The sequence below is a fragment of the Mirounga angustirostris genome, unplaced genomic scaffold (assembly GCF_029215605.1).
Source record: "Mirounga angustirostris isolate CCGP_5_RB_7025 unplaced genomic scaffold, mMirAng1.0.hap1 SCAF_10, whole genome shotgun sequence".
NCBI classification, from domain to species: Eukaryota; Metazoa; Chordata; class Mammalia; order Carnivora; family Phocidae; genus Mirounga; species Mirounga angustirostris.
The window spans coordinates 135,084,292-135,108,334 of NW_026991718.1; the positions used below are offsets into that span (position 1 = coordinate 135,084,292).

At 57.9% G+C, this 24,043-nt stretch overlaps 1 protein-coding gene across 1 annotated transcript in view; it reads left to right on the forward strand.

Annotated features, from left to right (window-relative positions):
* The window catches only part of PHACTR3 (phosphatase and actin regulator 3), a 205,989-nt gene that overhangs the window by 103,318 nt on the left and 78,628 nt on the right, over positions 1-24,043 (forward strand). Inside the window, exons 2-4 of the mRNA XM_045883903.3 lie at positions 7,657-7,818; positions 11,355-11,432; positions 17,460-17,642. Of these exons, the coding sequence (XP_045739859.1) occupies positions 7,657-7,818; positions 11,355-11,432; positions 17,460-17,642 (423 nt within the window). The remainder of the gene's footprint in view (positions 1-7,656; positions 7,819-11,354; positions 11,433-17,459; positions 17,643-24,043) is intronic.

Below are 24,043 nucleotides of genomic sequence, written 5' to 3' on the forward strand. Positions count from 1 at the left end.
CAGTGTTCCACCCAGGGGCTGTGATCGGTCACTGCTTCTCATGGGCAGGCTGGCAGAGCAGTGGGAAAAGCCTGCAGAGGTTCTGGGAAGAGAGCCATCAGCCCTTGGAAGTTCTTCTCCCCTTTTGAATAAACTCACCCTTCTTCCTGCCTCCCTACTGGCCTCCTGCCCACCCCAGTGGCCAGTCCCCGCCATCATCCCCAGCCGTGATGACGTGGAGTGCCTCCCTCCTTCCGGGACGGTGTTCGGGTGTGGTCCTGGTTCTGCCTGTACTGATCAGTACGCCCCACGTGTCCTGCTCTTCAGTTGTCACTTGAGAATTTTCCAGGAGGAGTGGAGACAGTCAAACCAAAAGTACTTTCACATCCAGGAGACTTGAAGTCCATTTTGAAAATTTGGTTTTGGAGGTTCAGACCCATTTCGGTGATGGGTCACTTAAAACACTCAGCACCTCTTTGTAGACAGATGTCAAGCCACACCTTTTGCAGGCTGGACACAAGCCAGGGGTCTTTTGATGCTGAACGCCATGACTTGGCTCTGCGTTGCCCTGACGATGCTCTCTGTTCCAGGCGGCTTTCATCCCGAAGCCCATATCCCCAATAACGGTGACGTCATCCTCCGCTCCGCGTGGTCTGACGCAGGGCTTAGGATGAGGGCCTTTGCAGTGGATGTCCTGACTTCCAGGCATACGCTCACCTTCGCTGCTTAACCTTGGAAAATTATTTCCCATCTCTCTGCCTCCGTTTGCGTCCTTGTGATGGGGGCTATGAAAATAGTAACCTGCCTTCTAGGGGCTTGATAGGAATGGAATGAGCTCGTTCATGGTAGGGGCTCAGGATGGGGCTTGTCACACAACATGCAAGTACCCCAGAGATGCTGCTGTGGCCGATCTTGGTTTTCCCGATTCTTCCCTGTGTCTTCATGTCCCATGTTGATGGGTCTTCCGGCTCAGATGAGGACTCTGTCTCAGCAATATCTCTGGGTCCTTCCCTCCTTTCTGTGCCGGCGCTCGCTGCCCTCCCCCTGCCTGTCCCTTCTCTGAGGGCCCCCCTGCCTGCAGCCCAGGTCCTTGCCTCCAGCCATCCACACCACACTCTTGAGGCCTTTCCACAGCTCTGGTCCTCAGTGCCTGCCCGCCCTCAGGGCTTCCATCTCTGCCCCACGCGGCTCTTCTTGGCCAGGCCCCAGCCTCCCCTCTCACTCCCATTCCAGAAACCCCGAGCTCCAGCTGAGGGCTCCCAGATTCAAGTGGACAGACCCACGCTGGTCAGTGAGGAACACCAAGGATGACACAGCATTGTTACTTTTTCTCTTATCAATATACTTCTAACTAGAAGATGCCTTTCTTACTTTGAGATTATATTCTTCCTATTATGTGTAGTCAGTGGTGGTGATGACAGAAAGCAGTCTTGGGTAGGTATATTTGCATGCGTGTGTGTGCTTGTGTGTGTGTGTGTTTGTGTGTATTGGTCATTACCTGGCACCATAGAAAGTTGGCATCTCTATTTCCTATGTGGGGATTTTACTGGGCTTCTTCTGAACCTCAGAGACTGGGGACATCAGATCATGTTTCCCTGCCTTAATTCCCACTGCCCAGACACCATGTACTGTCATGCAGTGATGGATTTGCACCCTTTATTCAACTCTAAGGCCCAAATCAAGTATTACCTGCCCCCCCCAGCGGCCCTCTGAGTTCTCACTGCCCCCAAATGCCGCCCCCCAGGCAGGAAGAATTGCGTCCTCTGCAGGTATCATCTCCTGACTTGGCTCTTCCTGGTGATTCCAGGCATCTTGGTTTTCTCTGTGGTCAGCAGACCTGCCAGGGCAGGGGGGTCCAGCACCTCTTTGTTCTGCCTCACACCCAGCAGGTGCTTTTCTCAGAAGGTGGTCACTGAGTATCGAGAGATGGATTCTTTTGGGCAAGGAAGGCTCACTAAGGAAACAGGCCCTGCTGTGTTGGTCCGTTCTGGTTTACCTCTGACATAAGTCGTCCCATATTCTGAAGTTCCCTCCTTGGTTCCATCTTTGTGTCTTCTTCCTGCTCCGTGAGCAGGTCGGCTTCCCGCCCAGCTGCTCTGGCCCCCGGCAGGCCGCAGCCCATACCTGACGAACGAGCCTGCGAAGGAGTGAGGGCGTCTGATGCGGAGGGCGCCTGCCTTCCCCACGAGGCCAGCCACGCAGCGGGCGGCACCCAGGAGTCGGTGGGTGGGGCTTGCACCCCGCTGTGTTTTGGGGAAAGGCGAAGGGCAGGAAGAGAGAGACAGGAGGTTCATGGATAGAAGATGAGGAAGCAGGAATGCCCCAGCTCACTAAGGAGTGGACTTTGGAGTCAGACGGATGGGGGCCAGGTCCAGGCTCCGGCCGCGGGGGCCCCACACCCCAGATACACAGGCCAAACAGGTTTATTTGAAAACCAGCTGGGGCCCAGGCACCAGTCGAGACGGCAGGAGCTTGCGGTGAACAAGACAGCCACAGATTCTGTTCTCATGGGGCTTCGTGGGTTCCGGTGGGAAAGACAGATGACCACCATCAACAGAAGGCCCCAGGATGACATCCAAGAGCTGTCAGAGCGAGGATGGACGGACTATCATGAAGAGAGGAGCTGGCCCTGGGTCAGGCGTGAAAATTAGCCCGGTAGCCTAGTGAGCTCAGTCATGGGGGCGTTGGTGTCCTTCCCTGCCTTGTTCTAGAACAGGGCCTGGCCGCAGGTCTGTGGGATCCACTGGTGGGGGGAGGTGGGCAGGGTCGGGCACCAGGGGACAGTGTGGCCCTGAGGGGACCAGGAGAGGGCTGGGGTTGTCGGGGGTGCAGGCTGGGGCCTGCCCCTTCAGCTCCAGCTGTGTGGTGTCAGCCGGGCCGGCCACCTGCCCCATCTGTTCTTCGGGAACCCTGGGAGGCCCCGGCCCACCCTGTGGTGGCATGTTTTACTTCCTCACGCAGATGTGGGGAAACATTTTTGGTTAATTAGCTGCTAATGCTTCGCAGGTGTAAGAGGTGGCTCTGGCCTAGCACCACTGTGTTGTTCCAAGGCTAGAGGGATCCGCTGATGTGTTTGCACCTCCCAGAGCCTCCCAGCGCGGGGAGTTTGCTCCTCCCAAGCTCCAGAGACACTGGCTGACTTCACGGGCTGGAGACAGAGGGCCGCGGGCCCGTGTGCCAAGCCCCACCGTCCCTCTGCGGACACACATGTATGGGAACGTGCCCGCCCGGCACGCTGGGCCCCAGCCACTCCTGCGTACTCTTGAGTGAGTGGGGCCACACCGTGTCCGGGAGGACGCACACCCACCTCTTGCTCACACGGACCCCCACGCACACGGTCAGCAACACATTCACGTCCTCTCTGCCCTGGAGGTTCCGGTAAAGAATCCTTCACTGGATGCTACAGCGTCTCTTCTGAAATTTCTGTCCTTGGGCCAGGCCCTGGGCCTGAGCCCCGCTGGGGGAGGTGTGGGGGGAGAGGGCACCTCCTCCCAGGGGGCGGGGGGTGCTGGAACCTGTTGCCACCTGGGCTTTGCTCCCCTGGAGACAGCAGGCGCCCCAAGGAGTTGCTCAGGTGAAGGTGTCTGTCCTGGGCCAGGGTGTTGGATATTTGGTAAATGGAGGTGAAGATCCCTCAGTGGCTCCTGCTGAATTTTGGGTCAAGTTCAAGCCTCTGGGTACAGCCCCTTCTGTGCTCCAGGCTGTGTGTGAGGACCCTGTACCTGCTCCAGCCACCAGGGGCAGAGGTGGGGTGGGGGGAGCAGGGAGTCAAGGCATTCAAATAAAGATGGTGGTGTTGGTGGGGAGGAGGAAGGGGCCGGGGAGGAGGGGGGACAGTTGTCCCCTCTGCCCGCCTTCCTCCGCTTCAAGCGAGCCACATGGCCGAGCCCCAGGCAAGGATGTGGGAAGTCCCGTGCCCTCGCTTCCCCAGCAAGGACACGGCAGGTGCAAGGGTGCAGGGAGGAGATGGGGTCAGCACGTCTGCCCTGATCTGTGAGTGACAGAGCCAGGATGTGAGCCCAGATGCTGGTTGTAGCACCTGCGTTCTGCACAACTATACCATACTGGTTTCCATGGTGTGCCAGAAATGTTACTGCAGTGATGAGGACAATAAAATTGTGGGGGTGGGGGGTGGCAGAGATGAGTGGGTGGGCACGGGATGCAGATCGGGGAGCATCCGGGCTTGGCCATCAACCAGCACTTTGTGCTACGGGAGAAGGGAAAGGGCAGGGAATGTGCAGAAAACTGATGTGACCAGAGTTGTGTTTGTAAGGGGGGGTGGGTGGGACCATGGGGAGGCCGGTTAGAACACCTGTGGGGCATCTAGGGGGAGCCACTGGTGGCCTGGACCAGGGTCACTGTGATGTGGGTGGCCAATGGGGTGGGATTTGGGGTCTGATTTGTGGTTTATTCTGTGTGCTGCCCCTTTTTGCTTTGGCTGCTGGGAAGCTCAGAACCATGTGTGTGCCCTCCTCTGGTGCCCAGGTGGTGTCTCTAAGCCCTTGACACTGTGGTCCTGTCCAGACTCCCCTTCCTCCGATTTCTGCAGACGCTCATCTTGTGGGCCCTGTGTTTCTGGTAGTTGCCACCCATCTTTTGTGGGTTATAAACCAAGTGATGACAATGGTCCATTATCCCCATGCACATCTCTGGGGATCTTCACCTTCATCTTCAAACCAGCCTAGAGGCTTGGGGGGACCTGGCCAGTTCTCTCCCCCTTGTGCCAAAATGCCTCCAGGACAGCAGCCTTCCGGGGCCATGTGGCTCTGGCAGTTCCGCCCCCATCTGGCGTCTGTGGGTGGGAAGGAAAGGAGAGGATAATAACACGGAATAAACTGCATCTGGAAAGAGAAGGACCCATCCGCATCCTGCACCTGGAGCATGGAGCTGGGGAGATAGATGGCGGCGGGAGGGGTCCGTGACTCGCACATCACTCCCTAGCCCTTGCTTTCTGGGCCCCCGCTGGGGGCCGGGTGCTGGGGACGCAGACGAAAACAAGCTCAACTAAGCTGCTTTCTCAAACAAGACACCCCTAGGCTTGCTCTTCCACACGGGGCTGCTCTGTTGACCACTGCAGACAACGGTCTCCGCTCTGCAGTTAACAGTAACAGCTAGAGAGTGGCCACACACCCGGGCTGGCTGGGGTGGTCCTGGTTTGTGCCTTTTGTTGGCGTCTCACACATCTGTGTCCTGCCCTGGACACAAATTTACAGTCACCCCAGATGATACAAGGGGGGGGTCTCTGGAGTCAGGCTGCTCAAGGTCATGCCCGACCTCCAGCATTTCCTCGCTCTGTGAGTCAACAAGATGGCTTATGGCTCTGAGCCTCAGTGTGCTCGCCTAGGAAATGGATATAAGTCTGCGTCTCAGAAATGTACTGTGAGGGTGAAGTAAGATAGTATCTGACCCGTACAAGCAGGGACTGACTTTCCCTCCATTGTAATTCTTGTGTTCCTTGTATAAGTCACCCTGAAAATTTCTACCAGGAGACACCATGCTAGCATGGTACGTTAATCAGAGTGTCTATAGCACCTTAAAACGTAGATAATACTATTTTACACGGATTGTAACATGCTCTCAATGAACTAGTATTAAATGTGTTTACCCAAGAGTCCAGTCTCCGTGGCCACCCTGTGGTCACCCTGGATCTTTCTTTCAACACTAGGCATCAGGGATGACCATTATCTTTATTTTACAGATGTGGAAACCGAGGCTCAGAGGGGCTGGTGGCCTGCCATGAGCCCTGGGCTACTGACAGGTGTCAGACCCTGAGGACCGCCTGGCTGCTCCTCGCCGGGGCTGCACGTCCCTGGGGCGCCCATCACGTGGGGCACTGAGCTAGATCTGACCGCAAACAGCCCATCGCAGGGCCTGGCCCCTCTGGCGGCCTCCTTCTGCTGAAAACCCTCCTGAGATCCCCTCACTCCAGCCCTGCTCTGCCGGCATCTTCGGGTCCCTCTGGGGCCTCTCAGCTCTGTATAAACTCAGGCTCCCCGCCCTGCCTATGGGGAGCAGTGAGGTGAATTAGCCCACTGGGTGTGGAGCTAAGTGTGTGCTGGGCAGCATGTGTGCATGGGGTGCCCTGGCCAGGGTTGGGCACGTGTACCAGCAACCATGCTGGGGAGCACTGGTGGGTCTGTGAACGTGCGCCCAAGGGATATGGAGAGATTAAAACTTAGGGCACTTGGAGCCTCATCATTGCCAGGAGAAAGGTCCCTTCCCCGTCCCAGGAGGGGCTTGGGTCAACCGAAGCTTTTTCCTCCATCCTCCTGGCACTGGCCCGAGCTCTGGTCTGAGCTTCGCTCAGCAGACGGGGGTCCCAGTGAGCCGTGGAAGCAGCAATGGTCGCTCTCACGTGGCTCTCTGATTTCTCGGTCTTGCCCATTGCGTTGTTTTCCATTCTAACAAATCTTCTTTCTTCAAACGTGAACACATCATAAACTCCTGAAGGGCCAGTGGTGAAGCTCATGTCTTCCTCTCTCCCAGGCCCCCCAGTAGCGTGTGTCCCCCGTGGCTTGAGGGCCCCGCAGATGTGTTCTCTGCACGTAAGAGCATGCGCAGGGACACGACCCCCTTACGCACGTGGATGGCATATGCTGTGTGATTTTGCGTGCTGATTTTCTTTAAAGATTTTTATTTATTTATTTATTTGAGAGAGAGAATGAGAGAGAGAGAGAGAGAGCATGAGAGGGGAGATGGTCAGAGGGAGAAGCAGACTCCCCGCCGAGCAGGGAGCCCGATGCGGGACTCGATCCCGGGACTTCAGGATCATGACCTGAGCCGAAGGCAGTCGCCTAACCGACTGAGCCACCCAGGTGCCCCAACGTGCTGATTTTCTTGACCTAGCAATCGATCTTGGCCAAGTTGCCTGTCTGCTTTATTTCCTTCCATGTCGGTACACAGGTCACAGAGGGGAGGGATGATCAGCGACTTAGCCAGTGGCCTGTCGATGATACCCGTCCCCTGTGTGTGACAAACAGCACCTTGAGTGTGCGTCCCACAGAGTGCAAAAGTGGCCTAGTTTTCTGAACGAAGGATCCAAAGGAGAGCTCCTTTCCTTGGACCATTCATGGATGGACTCCTTCCATGGCTCTTCATTGAGGAGCACGGCCAGGCCTGTGCTGAGGTCCGGGGCAGGGAGCTGACAGCTGAGCGGGAGGGCAGGCACCTAGGGACCATTGTGCTCCTTGGTACCCGCACAGGTCGCTTTAGGAGCAGAAGGCAAGGCTCTGAACCTTGTCTGAGACAGGAGAAGGTGGAGACTTGCAGAGAAAGTCAGATTCAGCCGAGTGGCTGATGTTTCCAGGGCAAAGAAGCCGAGGGGAACAGCACAGAAGCCAAGCATAGCTTGGGCAAAGATCCTGGGGTGGGAGAGATTTCAAGGGGAATTTGACAAGTCTTCAAATTGCTGTGGCCAAATGCGAAGTTGGGGGAGGGCTTCCAGTAGGCCATAGAAGGGCTCCGGGGGGGGAGGGTTTCTGTAGAAGCGAGCACATGAACTCAGGTGCTGGTACATACCACCTGTGGGCACTTGCCCATGGGAATGAACCCCAGGCTTTGGAGAGTCACTGGTGGCCCCTTGGGGGAGGGGAGGCACCTCGGCAACCCCCTCCACCGCCCATTGGGTCATGTAGGATTGGTGATCACGTGAGCCCTTCCTCAATGTTCCCCTCCCAGATGAGATGGACCAAGCCCCCCCAGCGCGCTCCGAATATCTGGTCTCAGGGATCCGAACTCCCCCGGTGAGGAGGAATAGCAAACTGGCCACCCTGGGCAGGATCTTCAAACCCTGGAAATGGAGGAAGAAGAAAAACGAAAAACTGAAGCAGACGACGTCCGGTGAGCATGGGGGTGAGGGAGCTGGTGCCCCGGTCACCGTGCTTCTCCATGCTGACGTTGTCTCCCCAGCCCCCACGGGAGGGCCGGCTGAGCTCTGTGGGCCCTGATGGCAGGAGCTGCTCAGCCTTCTCGGGTCACCTCCTGGCCGGGGCAGGTCAGCACCAGGCACACCTGTAACCCATTCACCGCCCAGACCCACGGAACACAAGTCACCGGGACCTTGGTGATGTAGTCTCAGAGTCCCTGCAGGCCGGGGCGGGGAGGCTGGCTTGGGACAAGCTGTTCTTGCTGACCACACTCTGACAACACCGGGGCCTGCCCTCCCCAGGAGCCCCCTGGGTGACTGGGAGGGTCCGAGCCCTCGTCTTGGCCTGGATTCCTGGAGGCTTCCCCCCTTACTGGAAACCAGAGCCAACCGTCTCCCGGCTCCTGAGCTCTTCCTGCAGAGGCTGGTTATCAGGCCCTCCCACCAAAGGACCCAGAAGCCTCCTTCCCTCACTCACCTTGGGCTGCATCCTTACACCCTGCCAGTCCCAGCTCTGTGGGAAGTTGGGTTGCGACGGGCTGTACTGTTGCCCCTGCCCTCTCGCATCCACACCAGGAACTGTGGTCGGGACCCTGGACCACGGAGGACAGATGCAGTGGCAACACCACTGCTGGCCGTGATGGCAAGTAGTGACCGAGTGAACACTCAGGGCCAACCCATGGGCCAGCGCTCTTCCTGGGACCCCGCCCGTCTTGGGGAGGGGCAGCAGGCTCGGGGAGGGGCGGGGAGCCAGGTCCAGGTTCGAGCAGCCAGGAGGCCGCAGAGCTGGGGGGTGAGCCCTGGCAGCCTGGCTCCGGTTTGGCTCCCGGGTGACAGGGTGTCCTTGGTGAAGGGGAAGGAGGTCGGTGCCCCGAGAAGCAAACCCCAGGGGGGACCGCATCTCGGCTCCCCCTGGGCCACACTGCTGAGCCGTATACTGTTAGCTACGGCTGGAAACCATTAGTGAGGGAGCCGTGGAATTAGTCTAGGCCTTGGGGACCAGCCTGGGAAGTGCTGGTCTCAGGCTGCTCTCCCTAGCGGTCCCCGGGGCCCCGGTCTCCTGCGCAGCCTCGGAGCCCTGCAGGCTGCAGAGACAGAGCCGATGGGGGCGGGGAAGGGGCTGCTAACAGCAGCAGGCCCTCCACTCACACTTGTTACATGTTTTACGAATGATTTCTTAACCCCCCAAGAAGCTGATTGACCAGTCCTCCGTGTGGAGAATGAAAGCAGATCAGTGTCACTGCAGGAGTCCTGAGCACCTGCTGTGTGCCAGGCACAGAGTAGATGGGGGACGCGGGCCCTGCGCGCTTAGAGCGTTCCGCCCAGTGGGGATGGGGGCGACAGGCCAGCGAGCGTGTGCACAAGCCCGGGAGACGTCACGGCTCTGGCGGGGCCGCAGAGGAGCTGAGCAGGTGCTGGGGAGGAGGTGCGCAGAGCTGGGTCTCACTTTGGGCTGGGTGATCTGAGAAGTTTCAGGTGAGGAACACTGTTGAGCCCAGGTCTAACTGGCCCCTTGAGAAAAGCAGGGAACAGCATCATAGCAGAGGGAATGCAAAGGCACTGAGTTGGGGAAGGCACGGGGCCAGGGCACGGTGACCTCTGTAACCTCGGGAGCCCCTGATGTGCTCTGGGTCGTAGAATTGGAGGCTGGAGCTATGCATCTGTGGACTCCACACCCCAGGCCCCCTCAGCACTGTGCTGCAGGGGAGTGACCTGTAAGTTCATCAGGATGCTGGGGGTCCCTGCAGGTGCACTGAAGGTCTGCAGGTTAATACCTGCGGGATCCCCACCTGGGGGCCCTTTATCAGGCATTTGGAAATCTGAGGAACAGGACTGCCTTTCATTTATTTATACTAAACCATTCTTCCCCCCAAAGTGTGGGATGTTATTTATTTCAGTATATCGAATCCCCGATTTCACAGGCGTTGTTGGTTAGCATGAGGAAGTAAATCTAGACGTGATTTAAAGAGACAAACGAAGCCAACAGCGGCTCAGGAAGGGCGAGCATGGGCAGCGTGACGAGGATGACTCCCCAACACTGCGGTCTGGGAAGGGGGCCCCGAGCCGGCACCTGCTCGGGGGGGGGCAGTCCCCCGAGATGGGGACAGCAGACCCTCGCAGCTGCCTCTCTGGGTCACTGGGAGGCTCAGGAGTCAGGGCGGGTGCTGTCCTGTGTGTGAACACCACCCCAGGCTGGCCAGACCATGGGGTCTCTTGGTTCTTCAGACCTCCACCCCAGTTCTGCTCACCCCATCTGTTAGACCAGACGACGGCCTCTCTACATACACCTCCCCAAGTCAGGGTTCAATTTCTCCATTTCTTGCATACTTCCGGCTCCTGGAAATTGGACTAAGAAAGGACATTATGTTCCCTTTGCCTGAAAATGTCTTCTTCCCAGTGTTTGGGTTTTCCCTGTTCATGCTCAGCTCTCAGTGTGAACACCTGCGGGGAAGCCAGCCCTGACATTCCAGCACAGCCGGTTTCCCAGACCCCCTCCTGTTCTAGGTCATTCCACTCGCCCATTTGTAGATGCCCATCATCAGAGGCCGTACCTTTCTTTCTCCCCCATGCTTGCCACAGATAGGTGCTCAGTAAACGCTTCATTAGTTCTGATCATTAGAACAGCCCCGTTATCACTGCCTGCTTCCCCCAGAGGCCCCTAGAGCCCTGGAGGGAGAGGGGCTGAATTGGTTCTGCTCCCCAGGGACTCCTCAGTGCATACCCAGCACTTGGCACATAGTAGGTGCTCAGTAAATATTTTTAAATACATAACTTCATTGCCATTACGTGTTTGTAATGGGGTCCAAGGTATTGCATGGGGTGGTATTTGGAAACCGAGTTCTATTGTAGGCAAATCGTTTTCTGGACAGATAAAGAAAAGAGGCTGTCCAGCAGAGTGAGGCCCCTGCTTGGAGTCTGGGGCGAGCTGCCCGGCGGGAAGGCTGTTCTGAGGAGGATTTCAGGAGAACCAGAACCGTGGGGTCTGGGGTGGGGGAGGCTGGTCCCTCCCTCCCTGTTCGGTGACTTCTTTGAAAGCTTGAAGCTGGGGTTTTTATCGGAGGCACCTCTGGCGGGGCAGTGACACAGAGGACCATTCTGTGGACAGACCCCAAGAGCTGTCAGGAAGTAGTGAGCTAAAGAGAACAGGACCCGTAGAGAAGTGCCCCAGGGCGTTGGGGGTGGAAAGAAGATGCAGTCCTGGGTGGGGACATTCAGGAGCATTGGGCAAAGGGTGGGAATGGACAGGAAGTCAGCTTAGGGAAGATAAGGTTATCCAAGGCGTCGCTTTTCAGATGAATCACAGAAATTATTGCCTCAAGTAGCCCGCCGAATGGGCTTCCTTCCGCGTGCATCTGCAACGCTCGGCAGACCCCGTGGTAGGAAAGCTTGGGATTCCTGGACAAGCCCCCCCCGCCACCGTGGCCCCCAACCCCGCGGGCCCCTGTGGTCAGCGGGGCGTGCAGGCAGGCCCGTGGTGCCCGTGACTCACCAGCATGTTTGTGTTGTGCAGTGCTGGAGAAGAAGATGGTCGGCAGGCAAGGTCGGGAGGAGCTCATCAAGAAGGGTCTGCTGGAGATGATGGAGCGGGGTAAGTGGGGCCCGGAGGCCCGTCGAGGGCGGAGCAGCGATCGGGGGTGCCTGGTGTCCAGATGCAGGGGCTGGGCCCAAGGAGGCCTTGTCAGTGGCCGTTCCCCGTCGGCCCGTCCTGAGGTTCTGGGCCACCTGTGCAGGGGGCATAGAGCTGAGAGCAGTCACCTGTCGGGCGAAGGGGTGGGCTGGCCCTCCGTCCTGCGTCCCCCGAGCTGGTGGCGTTGGCCTCTTTTTTGAGTTCCCATCATGACCCCTGATTCGGGCAGGTTATTTTGACTCACACGGCCCTCTAGTACCCTGTCACCCCTTGGGAAGCATCGACGGTATTCTGGGCGCTGACCCACCTCACCCCTTCCCTGCGCCCCCAGTCCCCCGGCCGTGCTGACCCTACTCTGCAGATGAGGAACGTGAGGGTCCAGGAGGGGTCGCTCCGGGGTCACACAGCCCAGGGCCCAGCCGCCGTCCACACTCTGCTCTGGAGGTCTCACCACGGGGGCGTCTGCCCGTGGCTGACACTGGCTGTTACCGCTCGCCGTTCATGCACAAAGTTCTGGAGCTCCCTGCCCGGTCTTGCGCTCTCGGTGACGAGGAGGCACAGACTCGGGTCCTGACGCACACCTTCCGTGCTTCATCCTTCCGGAGACTCAGGTGTCGGCGGACCTCGCCGTGGCCGGGAGCTCTCTCGGCAGCCCAACCACGCTCTTGCCTCCCGACTGGGGGGCCTGGCCTCGTGGGGTCAGTTCCCCGAGGCTGTGCGAGCCTGTGGAACTCCTGTCTCCGTGTCCAGTGTTTGTGTGGTTTGGCCCAGGTCTCAGGACCAGGGAAGCCGGGGTACCCCGATGTGTAACAGGCTCTGCCTCTGGCCTCTCTCAAACCCACGGTGGTCTCTGCTCTCCTTTCTCATCTTCAGCCGCAGGGGGAAGGGTTTCGATGATGCCGCGTTCCTGGGAAACCAGGCGTGGAAGTGCTTACTCTGGGTGATGGAACTTTGCGTGTGAATGGGGCGCTTGGTCCCCAGGGCTGTGGCACTCCGGTGTTGAAAGTCTGACCCTCAGATTTGGGGGAATGTCATTGCTGATGGAAATTCGGACTGTTTTAGTCAGGATGGGACAAAGCAGCTCTGAACTCTGCATTTTGAATATGTTGCCAACACACCTTCCTTTGGACCTTGGGGAAGGGGAAGGGAAGATGAGAACAACATTAAAGGCCTGTTTATCATCTATCATAGAAATTATCATCGCTGGTGAATGAAGAGGGAACAGAGGTGTGGATTTGATTCCTGTCAGAAAAACAAAGGGGTGGCTGCAGAATGGAAGGGGGGCTCTGCTTTTCCTCAACTCTGAACCTTTGTTAAAGATGTCGTCTGATGGACTGACGGGCCACACGGAGCAGGCGGTGTCTGGCTTTGGCCCCCAGCGTGTCATTTGCCAGCCCCCACGTTAGATCACACTCTGTCTGGCTGAGTGATTATGAACCGGGAACCAGGTGGGTCCAACAAACAGCATCCTTCCCCAAGAGTTGGAAATGCACTCACGGACTGATACCACGGTAGATAATCCCACAGATCAACAGAAAGTCACAGCGGAGCTGAGCATCCGGAGAACGAGACACGGGTCCCGGCCTGGGGGGGGGGGGGGGTAGGGCGTGATGTCTCAGTGGGACCCCAGGGCAAAGGAGAACAGGCCGGTTCTCAGAGCCTGCTGCATACGAGCATCACCTGGGGAGAGTGTCAATTAAACGCTCGGGGGTGGGACCCAGGCATCTGTGCTTTGTAAACCTCCCACCTGCCTCCGGCTTTGGTGCCATCAAAGTTGAGAAGCAGAGAGTGCGGGGAGGTGGGGCGCATCTTCCAGCCGGGAGGAGCAGCGTGAGCAGAGCCCCATGGAGGAAGGGGAGAAGGTGGGTGAGGTGCAGGGATACTGGAAAGGGGGAGGGGGCCCCGGTCCGACAGAGCCTTGCATCTTCCCTGCACCCCCCAGAAGCTGCTGGGTGACAAGCCCAGGGCGGTGCAGGGCCGTGGGCTGAGTGGGTCTGCAGCGAGCCTGCCGGGGGGGTTGCTGAGGGTGACGTGTTAGCAGGGTTGTAGGGTGCTTCTGGGAAGGGGCCTGGGGTCGGGGAGAGGAGGGGGACGTGCTCTTGTTCTGTGGAACTCTTTCCTGCCTGTGCGCCCTCCCCTGAGTGTGCAGGGACAAGGGGATCTAGGACGGTGTTTGGCAGCAGGCCCCTGAAGGTAAAGGTAAAGACCGCCTTGCACTGGTGTTTCTGCCACGCACTTGCTTAGATAATGCCTTTTCCCGCTGGGGGCGAAGGCCAGCCCTAGCCAGGCCATGTGCGTCCCCTCATTCATCCTGGTGTTGGGTTAACCAGCGTTCCTGCTCACTGCTAGGAATCCTTGGTGAGGGTGTGGAGCCCCCTCCCGGCTCTGGGTTGGGAGCGGAGCTGTGAGCCCCCTCCCCTCCCATGGCCTTTGTCTGGTGCAGGTGCGGGGTGAGTCCCTCCTGGGTTTGAATGGAGGACTCCTGGGCTGCCACCACCTGTTCTCAACCAGGCGCGTGTCTGCAGCCGGAGCGCCTCCCTGTGGCCGGCCATGCTACGGAGCCTACGCCCAGGGCTGTCCCCAGGACTTCACGCCCAGCAGGCACCTGGCTGGGGGGTGTGGGTGACCGTGACCGAGGGGCCCAGAGAGGCCCCCGTGGGCTCGAGCATAGACCCTGCAGAGCCGCCCCCGACCTCACACTTGAGCTTCCTTGGCCAGGACACACCCACACACATGCCCACCCCCCCATGTCTGTCACCTGGGAGTTTGCCCGCAAAGCTGAGCAGTATGACGGTGCGAACTGCCTCCTGGGCAGGGCCGGCAGGAGAGAGTCCCGGTGGGGGGGCGAGCCTGTGTCCCTCACTGGGGGTGTTGTTTTGGGATCCTGTGAACCCGAGCATTTTATGAACCAGCCTGACCCACCCCTCTTCCTGTTCTGGAAAGTTTGGTCATCTACCGGAATCTGGGAAGGACCTGGACCAGGTGTGGGGGGGAGGGAGGAGGTGACCCTTCCCCCACTCTGTCTTCCCTGCTTTGGCCACACTCCTCTGACCCAGCAGTGACAGGTGGGGGCCAGCCAGCGCCCCACCGGCCCCTCCACTCCGTCCTCACCCAAAGGCAGCAGGTTAGGAGCCTGCACATTCCTCCATCTTCCCGAAGGTGTCTGCCTGGCATTCTCTTAACTGAAGGAATTTCGCCCTCCACCACGGGATAGAAGAGATTGCTGTCACCCTGGTGTTGTGTCCACTGACCTGGGAGGCACGAGGTTTCCTTCCTGGAGGGAGTGGGGGTGGAGAGTGACAAATTAAGAGCGCGTGGCTTCTGTGTGGCCGGGGGCCGTGTGTGCGAGTCTGCGGCACGTTCCCGGTCACCGCGGCTGCTCCGTGTAACCCAGGTGCTCCGCTCTGTGCTCCCCCCACAGCCCTCGGGGAGGATGGGCATCCGATGGAGATCGGCCTGGAGGGAGGGCTGGCGGAACAGCGAGGTACAGGGGACAGCCACCCACAGCTCCCCCCGCCCCAGCCAGCGTTCCTTAGCAACCGCCCTGCCAGCAGCGCTATTTTGGGAACTGTAACTTTTCATTGAGCAGGACTGTGAACGGGGGCTCTGAGCATGGTCCAGAAGAGTCCTGCAGGTGCCCTGAGCTGGGACGCAGGTGGAGGATGCTCCGACGGCCTGTCTGGTGGAGCCTCTGCCGAGCTGGTGGCAGGCTGCTGACCATTGGGCCTTCCAGGTTCAGTGTTCTGACCGCTGTGTTGTTGGTGGTGATGGGGGGGGTGTCCATCACTGGCAGCAAATGGCCTGTCCTGTCTAAGATTCGGAGTCCGCCTCTGTAAACGGTGGGTTGCGGTCTCACCTGGTGAAGGTGTGTGGTCATCTGACACAGAGCTTGCTGGGTACCCATGTGGTGTCTCTGGCGGGGCTGGCTGTCCTCTGTCCTCTGTTGCCAAGGACCAAGTAAGCTGGTCCTGAGCAAGGGTGGGAGGAAGTACGGTTTTGAGCTTGAGCTTTGCGACCTTTCATCGTGTCCACTGGGTGTGTTCTCCTGGCTGGCGTCTGGGTCTTTTCCTGGGTCGGGGTTGGTCGACGAACTCTGGTGCAAGTCTGCACGTTGTTCCTGGCCCAGGACCAGTTTTTGGAAGGCCCTTGTGCTGAGTCATGGTTTTTAAACTTAAAGTGTTTTTTTTGTAAAAACAACAACAACAACAACAACCAAGACTACACAGTATGGGCCAGATGGCCTGTGGCCCACAAAGTCTAAAATACTGGCCTTCTCCTTTTTTGGGAAAGGTTGCTGACCCCTCATCAGGACCCTCTGGTCAGGGGACACGGGTGCAGAGATGAGATCTTCCCTGCCCCAGATCTCCAGACTTCCAGCCTGGCTGACCTTTCTGCCCTTCCTGGGGAGAGGGCTGTGGCCTTGGGGGGCGTGCGGGCCATGGTGACCACTCCCATCCCTGTGGGGTCACACGCCGTGGGCTGGGCCCACGTCCTGGGTGCAGTGAGGGCTCCCCTGGGGAAGCCTGTTGCTTTTACCTGGGCACCTGCGCCCAGCCAAGGGGCTGGGCCATCAGTCCTGCTCGTCAGAGTTCATCAACAGTAGTAAGGATGATTGCAAGCACATGGCCTCCTTTCTGCTAGGTGTGTTGTGTGATGAGCCCGTATAATTCCCACATGGGTGCCATGAAGTAAGTAGTTGACGCCGTTCTCCCCATCTCCGAGGTGAGGAAGTGGACGCCAGAGACGTCTGCCGTGGGATGGGGTGCATGGGGAGTTTGACCTTCTACTTCTTGTCCAGCCAGTCCACTTCTGGGGTGAAAGGGACATTGTTGGAGGACCGGAGGGCAGCAGGTGGGGGTTGAGACTGGCTGGGGTGAAGGGAGCTCTGACTCTGAGATCGACCCCCAACACCGCACAGTGATGGGAGGCAGTTGTCCTGAGACAGGCTCGTGACCCCGCGGTGCTGCTCTGTGCAGGGTGGCCTTGTGCACGGGATGTGGCATCTGAGCAGGGCGTGCGGGGCTTCATGCGCTGGTCTGTGCTCTGCATCTCGGAAGTGGTGATTGTTATCAGCTGGCTGTGTCTCTGAGCCCAGACCTGCCATCTGGTGGCCATGGGATGGGACCAGTTATGCCCCTGAGCACTAAGCCCCTCTTCGGTAAAATAGGACGTTGGAGATGATCAACCCATCATAGGCCAGACCCTCAAAGTTTCCAGCAACTGAGCCCCAAGCAAGGGGAGCCACTGAGTCCTCCTTTCAGCCCTGCTGGGAGCCTGGGGTCATTTCTTTTGAGAAGGCCACCTGTCTACACCCAGGGACTCCCTGCTCTGAGCCCCCTCAGTCCTGGGCTTGCAGTGCCTCAGAGTGTGACCCAGCTGGGATTGACTCTTCTTATTCCCCGCCTTCTCCCGGGGGTGGATGCAGGCCCAGGCATACCGTGGGCGACGGAGAATGGTTTGCGTGCCAGGGGACCAATGGTCCCACCCCGTTCGGTGGGCGCGGGAGCGGATTGGTTACCTGTAGCTGCAAGAATGTTCCGTAACACCTGCAGTACCTCAGGGCAGACAGCTGTTGGCATGTGTGGTTCTGTCTGGGGCTGGCCTCTGCTGGCCGGACGGGAGCAGCTCCGTTTTGTACCTGTGCCTCCCGTCCCCAGCCTGCTGGCCCGGCGCATCCCAGCAGCGAGGACAGGCAGCGGCTCGATTGTGGGAGCGTGCGGGCACTTTTGAAGGCATTGCTGCCTCATGGCCCCATTGGCCAAAGCAAGCCAGAGGGCAGAGGCCAGCATGGGAACGGGGGCACCACGGGGGTACCGATGTGGGTGGAGGCTTTGGCCAGTCTCCCACGGGCAGGCAGTGGACAGACCAGGGGACTGGGGTACCATGCCGGGGCCTGGGGTGGCTCACTTCCCAGGAAGGCCCCTCACACGAGTGAAAGCATGTAGGAAGGGAGATGTGGGCTTGGCTGACGACTGGCTTTCCTTGCAGATGCTGAAAGCAAAGCCTGCAGCCCTGACGGAGGGCCCCGGGCCTCACAGAGTGAGCCCTCCACCCCCAAGCAGGAGACGCTGACTTCAGAAGAAGCCCCGCCCGGAAGCCCTTTGGCCACTGGGCCAGACCAGTCTTCCCTGGACGAGCCGCTGTCCTCGGACTCCTATTCTGACGACGCAGGTACCGGCCATAGACCGTGCAGGGCTGAGCTGCTGTCGGGACAGCCGTTGGCCTGGGTGGCCCCTCGGGTAGCATTCTGGGCTCCAGGCCCTGCCATGCTCTGCCCTGTGGTTGGGTTTCAGCATTTGCCAGAGCATTTCTCTCCACTGCTCTTCCCAAGCCTGGCACAGCCTGGCGGTGTCGGTGCTTGAAGACGTTCACAGGTAGCCTCCCCATGTACACTCTTCCTGGGTCGTGGTTGCTTGCTGCTGGGAACCTCTGAGCGGGAAAATGCTCTCCAAGGGAGCCAGTGTCCAGTGGGAGCATCTTAGCTGAGCCCAAGACTGTGAGGCAGGATGAGGAAGAGGGACCTTCCTAGTGGCCTAAATCCTCAGCAGGGGGCTGCCTCCTCCGTGGAGCCTGGCCTCCGTGCCTGCCACACGGTGCCTGGAGCCTCGGGGTGCTGGCGGGGCTGCCGAATGCCTCGCTCCTCACGTGCCGGGCTCTCCTCGCCGCGTCTCCGTGGGGCATGCTGGCTGTGCTGCTCGAAGCCTTATTTCCAGCCTCCGGGAAATGGGAACAGCAGTGCTTCGTATTCAGGGTTGTTCGGAGGTAGGAGGAGCCGCGCTGGGTCGTCACTGGGGACAGTGAGGGCCGTGGTGGTGGTTTTAATCGACTAGACCAGGACAGGTGCTGGCTGAGGGAAAAGGTGGAGAGAAAAGGAAGGTGGAGACGTAACCAGACATGAACCCATCAAATGAGCCCTTGGGTGCTTTGAAATATCTGTGCCCTCTTCTTCGGACCCATTAGCAGCGTTTTTATAGAAATATTCAGGGGGACCTCCCTGTCGAGCTGGGAGCTTTTTCCCTCGTGAAGTAGCCAGGCAAAAATATGTCAGGCACGGTGTGGGGGCTGAAGCCGGGCGGTCTTCACACGTGTGGGAGGCTGGAAGTCCAGGCTGTGTGGACGGGCCCGCCGGGTTCTTTGGCTTCAGAGCCAGGTGGGCATCTGTTCTCTGCGGCCTCCTCCTGCCAACAAGGCTTGCGCCTCCACGTTTCACCAGCAGCCCCGGCCAGCGAAACCCCTCCAGGGTCGGCAGGCCCCTGCCGAGAGGTCTGCTCTGTCCGTCCTGGGCGTGGCTGTGCTTCTCTGGTTTCACCCCAGCGTGGGATGTGGTAGGAGTTTGGGGTCTGAAGGGTTGTGACCCTTGGGACAGTCCCGGTGTCCCCAGACACCAGACTCCATGAGGGTGGTGGTGTGTTTCCACCTGGGGTCCTTGCAGGCGAGCCCTGCCCTTGGCCACAGAGCCTCTGGCTCTGCGGGGCTCACCGCTGCTGCCGGGCGCTTCTCTGTGGCTGGTTCCTTCTGCCTGCTCAGCTCGGACGAATGTGCCTGTTGCCCTTGCCTGGCCCCCTCCCCAACCTCCGGTGCTCTCTTTCTCTGCATGCTTGGTGGAGGGATGGAATTCCTGAGCGCAGAGTTCATTTGTGACCACCGGTTTGTATTAAGGACTTTCTCCTGGGCGGTCTGTTGGTCGGGGGTCATAATGGCGAACGTGTCTGGGTCTCGTCCCCCAGAGTGATGGGAGGAGGTGAGCAAACCTGCCGACCCTCTTCAGCGAAATCCGTGACCGTGGGCGTGCACACGGGGCTCCTCCCTGAGCCTGGGAGCTGGGGCAGCCCGGGGATGAATAGCATTGGCCAGGCAGAGAGGGAAGGAAAGAGCTTCCCTGATGGGGGAAGAACCTTTGCAAAGACTGAAATCAGGGTCCACAGCTGCTTCTGCACGGGGCCACGTAACTATGGTTGCCTTTGTGTCAGAAGGTTCCTGATGAAACCACATCCCTCCATGTAGCCCAGGAGCAGCCACAGAAGATGTGCAAATGAAAGCACGTGGCTATGTGCCCGCAAACCGTACTTGCAGAAGCAGCCCGCAGGCTGGGTTTCGGCGGGCTGTGGTTAGCCAGGGAGCAGAGCCGACCACGGGACTTCCACGGAATGAACGGTTTGTATGTGTGGCCAGAGCCAGGGTGAGATGGAGAGAGAGGAGCTGAAGGCCGCTGGAACCCAGGGGATGGGGAGGCGCCGTGGGTTCACCCTGTGCAAGGGGCAGCAGGCTGCAGGGTGGGCCAGGGCCTGGGGAGCGAGCCAGACCACCAGCCCTGGTCTGTGTGGGGCCGTGACGATGTCCTCCTCGAGCCGCACACCCCATCCCTGCCCTCAGTGGGGTCCTGTGTCCCTGGGGTAGGAGAGAGTTCACGTAGGTGGCACATGGCGAATCACTAGAAAACTTTTTAATGATGATGTTTGTTCTCATTAGCACAAGGGGAATGGGTTTCTCATGGAGGGTAGTGAAGGGCTTTTCCCCCAAATAAACAAGTTTAAATGAAAAGCTGGAGTTCACGTAGGAGAAAACTCAGCAAACCAAAGTACGGGAACATGGAGAACAGTCTGAAATCTCTAACGGAGACAGGTTGTGTGCAGGGTTCCATTCTAAGCACTACACACCCCCACCGGCTCGTTTAACCTGAGGTATGGAGTTAAGGAATTCAGGCAACGTGTTTGATAGCAGGCCACCCCGGGTTTGACACATGGCTGAATGCTCAACTAAGCTGTGTGACAGTGGATAAGTCCCTCAACCTCTCTGAGCTTGTGTTGTCAACTATAAATGAGGATAATGCCGCCCCACCTCTCAGGGTTGCTAAAATTACGGAATCCCCTAACTCCATCCTGACACACCCCAAGTACTCCGTCCTCACAGTAAAAGCCTCTCTCGGGGACGAATGCATGTAACACGCAGGATCCAGCTGCCTGCAGATGCCCCAGGCGTCCCGCCTCTGTCAGCATGTGTGTTTGGGGATGTGGGTCCACCTGCATTTTGCTACTGAGCTGGGGGGGGCAGGGGGAGGTCACCACCGGGGTCTCTGGCAGCCCTGCAGGCCTGGAGCTCTGCCCCAGGAACACTGGCCACCCCTGGGGCCCAGGTCTCTGTTGAGAAGCCTGGGCTTGAGCAGAGCCCTTCGGGGAGGGAGCACGTTATAATCTAACAGACTTTAAACTCCCTGCTTAAAAAATTGCAAGTCAACATTTAAAAATGAGCTTTCACCCAGATCTTCATGTGCAGCCAGCTTCTTTCCAGCCATCAACGTGCCCCCCTCTCCCCACAGAGCTGGTGTTTCCGCAGAGCCATGGCCACTGGCCGCCCCCCACACGGCCTCACCTGCCTGCCCTTGCCTGGCCCCTTCTGTGAAGGTCAAGAGCCTGGTCTGCGGAGCCACCTCTGTGCTGCCAGGGGGGTGACCTGCTTTGGGCTTCATCCTTACATGGTGAATGCAGTGGCCCCCACCCCCATCCGTGGCCTCGCTTTCTGTGGTTTCAGTTTCCCGCCGTCAGCCGCTGTCTGGAAGCAGATGCGTCTCCTCCTGACGTGCGGCCAGTAGGTCAACAGTAACCTAGTGGTCAGTGCCAGGCCTGTGCCCCTGCCGCGAGGGGCATCTCCTCACATAGGCTCGTATCCTCGTGCATTACAAGAAGGGTGACTACAGCCCAGTAGGATCTTTTGAGAGAGCGACCACATTCACAGAACCCTTATTACAAGATGTGGTTATCATTATTCTGTTCTACAAGTTATCGTTAATCTCTTCCTGGGCCAAATCTATGAATTGTATGTATCTTAGATGGGCATCTAGAGGAAAAGACCCAAGACCCATCAGGTTCGGCGTTCTCCATGGTTCTAGGCATCCACGGGGGTCCTGGAACATATCCCCTGAAGATAAGGGGGGGCTGCTGTGGTTAAAGCACGATGGGGTCCCAGGTCTGCAGGGCCTGATGCAGAGCTTGGGGCGACCGGCTGTGATCGAACGCTGTTCTCCTCTCGTTCTTGTCCCCACACCCTGTGCATCAGCACCCAATGGAGCCACCTGCTTGTGGGCCCGTCCCTCTGTGCTGTTAGTAATGCGTAACAGAGAAAGCTGGATTCTAGGCAGCGACTGTGCCAGGGGAGTGCCTGGGTTCTCTTCTTGGCCCCAGGAAGTTCATGGAAATGTCCGGGGGCCCAGAATGGGATGACCTTGTGTCCTCGGGCACCCCCTGCGGACTTTTGCTGTGGTGTTCACTTGTCCTGGAGGGTTAGCTGCTTTCTTTTAAATAGCAGACTTCTGCAGACTATGCTGGGGGAGAGAGAGGGACCACATGTGTGTCAGGAAGCTCCCAGCTTCAGAGACGCAACTCCTTGGCCAGGTGGGAACACCCAAATTGGGTCTGTGGCTTCCACGTGCCCACAACTGCTGAGTGGGTTTGGAGGGGAGTAGTGGGAGTTCTATCCAAACATCACGAATATCTTAGGAGGAAAATGCTGTCAAAGATTCTGACTCTGGCTTCAGAATCAATCCCATCTTTCTGTGAACCCTTGACCTTCCCTCCAAGCTCCTCCGTTGTTTTCTTTGACCCTCAGTTTGAGTTTGGTGGTTTGGGTTGACTTTGGACCCTTGTATTTGGGGTGGTTTTGTTTTTCTTGGTTTTATTGGGAAGGTGCTACACCAGCAACAGAGCATCCCCTGAGAAGCCCAGAAGGATCTGTTGTTTTGGCTTTGAACGGGACCGGTGGCTGTTCAGTGATTGTTGCTGGGCAGGGGCGGACTCTGGCGTTCCCATGAGTGCACCAATTAAAAAGGAAAGTGGCATTCAGAAAGCATGTACTATGTTCATTGTATTTTCTTAACAGCCCAATTTTTTTTTTTTTTTAAGCTGAGAAAGCAGAGGCCTAGAGAGGCTGTTGCTTATCTGAGACCACAGAGCCCAGAAGTGGCAAGCTGGAGATTGATCCCAGACATGTTTTTAACCATAATATTCTATAGCCCAAAATAGCATCAAGCAGGGGATACACCTTCACGCTGCTTCTAGAATGCTCTGGAATGCGGGTTTCTGAAGCAGAGGAGGGGATGGCAAACTGCAGGCTGTCGGTCAGATCTGGCTGCCACCTGTGTCTGCACGGCACATTCAAGGGTGCTGGCACTGTGAACCCAGTCCGAGCGGAGACCGCCCCTCCCTGGCCGGTGGCCACCCTTCCCCACTGCTCAGAACCTGGGCTCGTCCCACCTCCACCTGGGACTCCACCAGTTGCTGAGCCCATGGCTAGCTGTCCAAGCTGAGACTGAGGACATGCCAGGTGTCACTGGGATGCAGCGAAACCGGACACAGCAGCTGTCCCCCAGCCCACCAGGACCCTTTTGTCGCACTGGGCACTCCTGGTCTTGGAATGTATCCAGTGGGTGATAAATGGGCTCAAAGTATACCCACCACCTGGGCAGCACTTCCCAGGCTAAAAGGCAGGGAGAGCTTTTTCTCTTGTTACGGAAGTACCTATGTAATATTCTTGGATTTGCCTCTTGTCCAGCCAAGCCTAAAATATTGACTCTCTGTCCCTGGACATAAACAAAAAGTTTATCAGCCCCTGCCTAAGGAAGTACGTGGGGCCACACAGAAGCATGTCAGCAGAATGTTTCGTAAAATGTGCTAGTAAGTCATGGATGTACAAACTTGGCTCAGCTTCAGTCACTTCTGTTCATCCACTGAGCCCTACGCTGAGGTTTGTAGGATGACACAGGAGTCTTGGCTGAGAGTTCAGTTGGTGAGAAGCGGCCTCTGCTGGTCAGGGGAGTGCATGAACAGCACCCCCCTCCCGAAGGGAGGATCCCAAATGTGGGGAACTTGGAAAACTGACATTGTCTTCTCCATTTTTTTTTTTTTTCTGATCTAGCACTTAAGACTTTAATGGATGTTAATGTTTTTTTTTTTAAGATTTTATTTATTTGACAGAGAGAGAGACAGCGAGAGAGGGAACACAAGCAGGGGGAGTGGGAGAGGGAGAAGCAGGCTTCCCGCCGAGCAAGGAGCCCGATGCGGGGCTCGATCCCAGGACCCTGGGATCATGACCTGAGCCAAAGGCAGACATTTAATGACTGAGGCACCCAGGTGCCCCAGATGTTAATGTTCTAATTTCAACAAGATTCCAAACTATAACGGTAGCTACACACTCACATGAGCTGTAGAGGGAGATGTAGGCTGAAAAAGATGTTGGAGTACCTCTTTCCCAGCCTGGGGAGCCCCAGACAGGTCATGGACATATAGGGGTCCATGTGTGATGAGCTTGGATGAGTTTCGTGGGAAGATGTTGGAGGGGATTTTAGTGAGATCTGCTGGTGTGTTAGGCCCTGGAGCGCAGAGCAGAGGTAGAGGACCTGCATTCCACCTTGGGCTGGTGGAAGAGAGGATTTCCATGGAACTGTTAGAAGCTTACCCTGCAGTCTCTCTCTGATTGAGGGGGTATGGGCTGTGACTGTTGACTCCCTCCCAGAAGTCTGCAGCTGCCCTGTTCAGCTTGGTACTCACTAGCAGCATGGCTACTTAAATTAATTAAAACTA